This window comes from Phyllostomus discolor, chromosome 2 (assembly GCF_004126475.2).
Source record: "Phyllostomus discolor isolate MPI-MPIP mPhyDis1 chromosome 2, mPhyDis1.pri.v3, whole genome shotgun sequence".
NCBI lineage: Eukaryota > Metazoa > Chordata > Mammalia > Chiroptera > Phyllostomidae > Phyllostomus > Phyllostomus discolor.
In genome coordinates, this window is record NC_040904.2 from 119805139 (window position 1) to 119809783 (window position 4645).

Consider the following 4645-nt stretch of genomic DNA (forward strand, 5'->3'; position numbering starts at 1 on the left):
AAAGAGACTTGACTTGGGATGGTGAACACACAATACAATATATCTATGCACCTAAAACATGTAATTTTATTAACCAATATAACCCCAATAAATTCAATAAAATATAAGGTAAAAAAAAAGGTGATTGACAAGAATTCATGGTTAAAACAGAGAGACTGCCAATGATAGTAGCATGGCGAAGTGATCATGCAGCTAATAGTGATAAATATAGATGATATATTAATATATAAGAATTGTTCATTTGTAGCTGACTTGTCCTAGAGTGCTCAGCAACCTCTGTGGTGACTGAGAGAAGAAATGGCAGTTTAAAATCAGCCTTAATTGGTCAGGTTGGATATCAGTGTTCAGGACCAGAAAAGCAGCTGAATATTTGGTAGGGGGAGTTCTAACAGCAACAGAGCTGCCAAAGAGGTAACATCCTATATCTGAGTATAAAATCTGCCTAAATCCATAACTATCAAAAATCAGTGGTACACAAGGGAAGACACCAGAAAAGCAGACTCCTATTATAGAGGAATCTACCCTTGAAAGACATAGTTTGGTAATAATTGTGAGTTTGCTGCTTTTTAACTGAATGCACCTAACACTGTACATAGTCCAGAAAGCAGACATCTGAATCCTTACAGGCCTGATAAGTCAAAGGGCAAAAGTAGGATTGCAGAATAGCTAGAAGTTAGCAGGAAAACCACAGAGAGAGTAAGCCCCCAAACATAAGTTTACTCACACCCATTGCTGACCATGAAATAAACACAGGCCTAATGAAGATCCCCCAAAGGGCTGGGCTACAAAAACAGCAGCTGAGAGCCATAAAAACAGATCTGAGGTATGACAGCTGCAAGCTTTGTTTCCTTTGAAGGAAACAAAGTTTAAATCTGAGTCAAAGCCTGTGAAAACTAAAACAATCACCAGAACACAACAGAATACAGAGTTGCTACAATATATGATCTACTCACTCTACAATGTCCAGTTTTCAACCCCAAATCATAAAGCCTGCAATACAAAACTAAACACCAGATGTGGTACCTATATGTAGGGAAAATGCATTCAAAATGACTGAAAAAGTAGAGCAACAAATCATAAAATTTTGCATTAAGCTTGAACATTCCTATGCAGAAACCATTTGGATGATTCAGAAGAACTGCAGATGTGGGCAACTGAAGATTGGCAGCTTTACCACAACAATGTGCCCACTCATGCATCACATCTTATGCAGAGTTTTTTTAAGCAAAACATCATATCACCCAGGTGACTCAGCACCCCCTACAGCCCAGATTTGGCACCCTGACACTTCTGGCTTTCCTTAAAACTAAAATCAGCTTTTAAAGGGATGAGATTTCAAACTGGTGGTGAAATTCAGGAAAATATGGTGGGGCAGCTGATGGTGATTGGGAGAACTGTGTAAGGTCCCAACATTGAAGGAGACTGAGGGATTATTATTCTATGTACAATGTTTCTTGTATTTTGTATCTTCTTCAATGGATGTCTCTATTTTTTCATATTACATGGCTGGATACCTTCTGAACAGACCTTGTAAGTCAGAAGCAATATTTGAAACTGTAAGCCAAGTATGTTCCAAACCCAATGGTGCACAGACTTCTAGCATGGCCCCCAATTTTTTTCCCTACCAACCCATACCTTGTATTCTTGAGAGTAGGTGTATTATGAATATCATGAATACCACACCTATAAAAACAATCACTAGAATATTTTTAAAATCCCCATGAATTTATGAATGACAATCATATGCCTATTTCTATTACTTGAAATTATGGTCAGCAAACAAATACAGAGAATGCAGGTCCCAATAAAAGGAAACGTTAGAGAAACTTTGAGTGGAGAACAGAGAGAAAAAAATCTTTTTTTTTAATCTTTCAATGAACTTTTTATTGGCCTCCTGCCCTGCCAAGGGGTGCCCCACTTCTTCTGCCTTCAATGCCTCAGAACTTTGGTGTCATTGACCTCAGACACCACTTTGACATCCACAATCCTGTGGGTCGTGGTCTTTTGGATGGTTTGTGAGAGGCTCTTATCCAGGGCATGGACAAGATTAAAGTCCTCCCCTTCTTCCAGTAGGCTGCGGTAGGTGGCAATTTCAGCCTCCAGCTTGACCTTGATGTTCAGCAGGGCCTCATACTCCTGGGCCTGGCGCTGCCCTTCTGCCCGGGTCTGGGCCAGCTCTGACTCCAGGTGCAGCAGGATCCCATTGAGTTGTTCCATCTGCATGGCATAGCGCATCCCCACCTCCCTCAGGCTGTTCTCCAAACTGACCTCCAGATTCCTCATTGAGTCCAGGTCGATCTCCATCGACTGGACCACACGTCTCAGCTCTGTGAGTGTCTGCTCAGCAGCGCCTTTCTCAGCGGTCTGTGAAGTGACCACTGTGGTGCTCTCTTCAGTCTGATGGGACCAGTACTTGTCCAGCTCCTCTCAGTTCTTCCGAGCCAGCTCATCGTACTGGGCCCGGATTTCTGCTATGTTTTTGTTACAGGGTGCAGCCAAGAGGGTGGACCCCAAATGGGCATTTAAAATGGGGTCCAGAACTCAAGGTGTCTAGAAGATTTTAGGATGTCTTCACCCCCCCTCCCCAGGTGTGGGTTGGGGGAAGGGGCAAATGGAGCAGGGCCTTTGAGAGCTGTTTCCCATAGCAACAGCCTTGTAGCTAACCTCTGGTGTGGTCATTTAACATATCTATAGCCTTTGGCTTGTCGCTTAGATATGTTAAATAGCTGTGGCCTTGCTCTGAGCCAGGGGAATGGAAGTAACTACCCTACCCAGATGCGACTGGGGGGCAGGTCCCCTAAGTTACAGTGCCTGTGTGGGAGCTTGGAGAAGATTGGCTCCATGACATGGGGCCACACCTACCCAGACTCATGATGGCAGTCCAGTAAAGCTGGAAGGATATGAGTTCTGGCATGTGAAGCTGAGTGTTGGAGTCGGAAATGGGGCTGCAGAGGAAGACTGGCGCAGGGATTTAAACCCAGATACAGCAGTGATTGAGGGAGAGAGAACCATGCAACCTTGACAGAGTGGAGGCTCCCACAGCCCTGCAAGAGAGAATCACCATGCGGCTTTAGCAGAGAACCGCCACTCGGCTTTGGCAGAGTGGTGACCGCCGGCCCCCCCCTTGCAGCCATTGTGCAGGGGGAGAAGCATGCAGTTTTGGCTGAGTGGAGACTCCTGTGGCCCTGGGAGAGAGGACCACATGCCTTTGCCAGAGTGGGGCCCCCGCAGCTTTAGAAAGGGGAACCACCACCTGGTTTTAGCAGAGCTCCTGGCGACTCAGCTGAGAGTGCTGGGAACCCAGGGAGGTCTCCCAGTGGAGATGGAGTACTAACTGGAAATAACCAGAGGACTGCCTGAGCCATGGACTTCTATTTCCTTTCCTGAGATACGGTACTCTGGACTGGACAAAGGGGGAAGGAAGGAAGGATTGTATCTATTTGTGGGTGTTTTAAAAGGGACTTTAGGATTTTTGATAAAGACATCAGGTCACTACTTTAAGTCTGTATAGCATTAAATAAACATTTCCTTTCCTTTTCACGAATCTCTGGCATTGAGAGACGTCTTTCCTCGGGCAGTAGACATAATGAACCCGCGGGCTTCTTTCAATAACAGTATATCGTCCCAGGCCTCCCCTGTTTGTTCTGTAACAATTTTGCCGAGGTCCTGAGATTTGGGGGCATCCAACTCCACGGTCAACCCAGAATTGGCAATCTGGTGTTGTAGACCATTCACTTCCTCCTCATGGTTCTTCTTCATGAAGATCAGTTCCTCCTTGAGAGTCTCTATCTCTGTCTCCAGCTGCAGCCGAGTGATATTGGTGTCATCAATGACCTTTCGGAGCCCATTGATGTCATTCTCCACAGACTGGCGCATGGCCAGCTCCGTCTCATACTTGACTCTGAAGTCTTCAGCAGCAAGAAGGGCATTGTCAATCTGTAGAACGATGCAGGCATTGTCCACAGAGTTTGCAAAGATCTGAGCCCTCAGGTCCTTGATGGTCTTGAAATAATGCCTCCAGTCTCTGACCTGGGGTCCCTTCTTCTCTAAGTGTTCCCGGATTTTGATGTCCAGTCTCCGATTATCAGCCTCCAGGCTTCTCACCATCTCCAGGTAGGAGGCCAGACAGTCATTCAGGCATTGCATAGTCTCCTTCTCGCTCTGGATGCCCCCTATGCCCACCAGACCCCCGGCCGGCCCCCGGATCCCCAGGTGCCCCGCAAGCTGGTGGAGCGGGACACGGAGATCCGGGACCCCGAGCCCCCGGCGCCTGCATCAATGCTGGCCACGCTGCTGGTCGGCCGACCCGGTAGCTGGGTGACTGCACGGAGCCCAGGGACCGGTAGTTCATGGAGAAGCTGGAGCGTGTGCTGAAGCTCATGTTGTTCAGGGAGGAAGGTGAGAAGTCGCCGAGACTCAGGTTGAAGCTGCAGTCCAGAAAAAATCTTGAATGTGCCACAAAGAATGTCTTTGCTGCATGTCAGAAGCAGGGGCTGCAAGTTTATAGGAAGTAGGATAAACAGAGCAATTTACTCTGGTTAGCAAAGCCTTATATTTCTAAAGTACATCCATGTAGTAGAAGAAAAGTAAGAGTTACCTACCACCTGTTGCTCACCTATATTGTTATTCCTCAATTTCTCATTGC

General features: G+C 46.4%; 1 protein-coding gene across 1 annotated transcript; it reads right to left on the minus strand.

Annotated features, from left to right (window-relative positions):
• Positions 1-1865: 1865 nt before the first annotated feature.
• On the minus strand, positions 1866-4396 carry LOC114514021 (keratin, type I cytoskeletal 18-like). The gene is given in 4 exon segments (XM_036016347.1): positions 1866-2471; positions 3597-4196; positions 4199-4309; positions 4312-4396. Coding segments are annotated over 4 exon segments (1323 nt in total). The 5' UTR covers positions 4382-4396; the 3' UTR covers positions 1866-1929.
• Between the last annotated feature and the right edge of the window lie 249 nt (positions 4397-4645).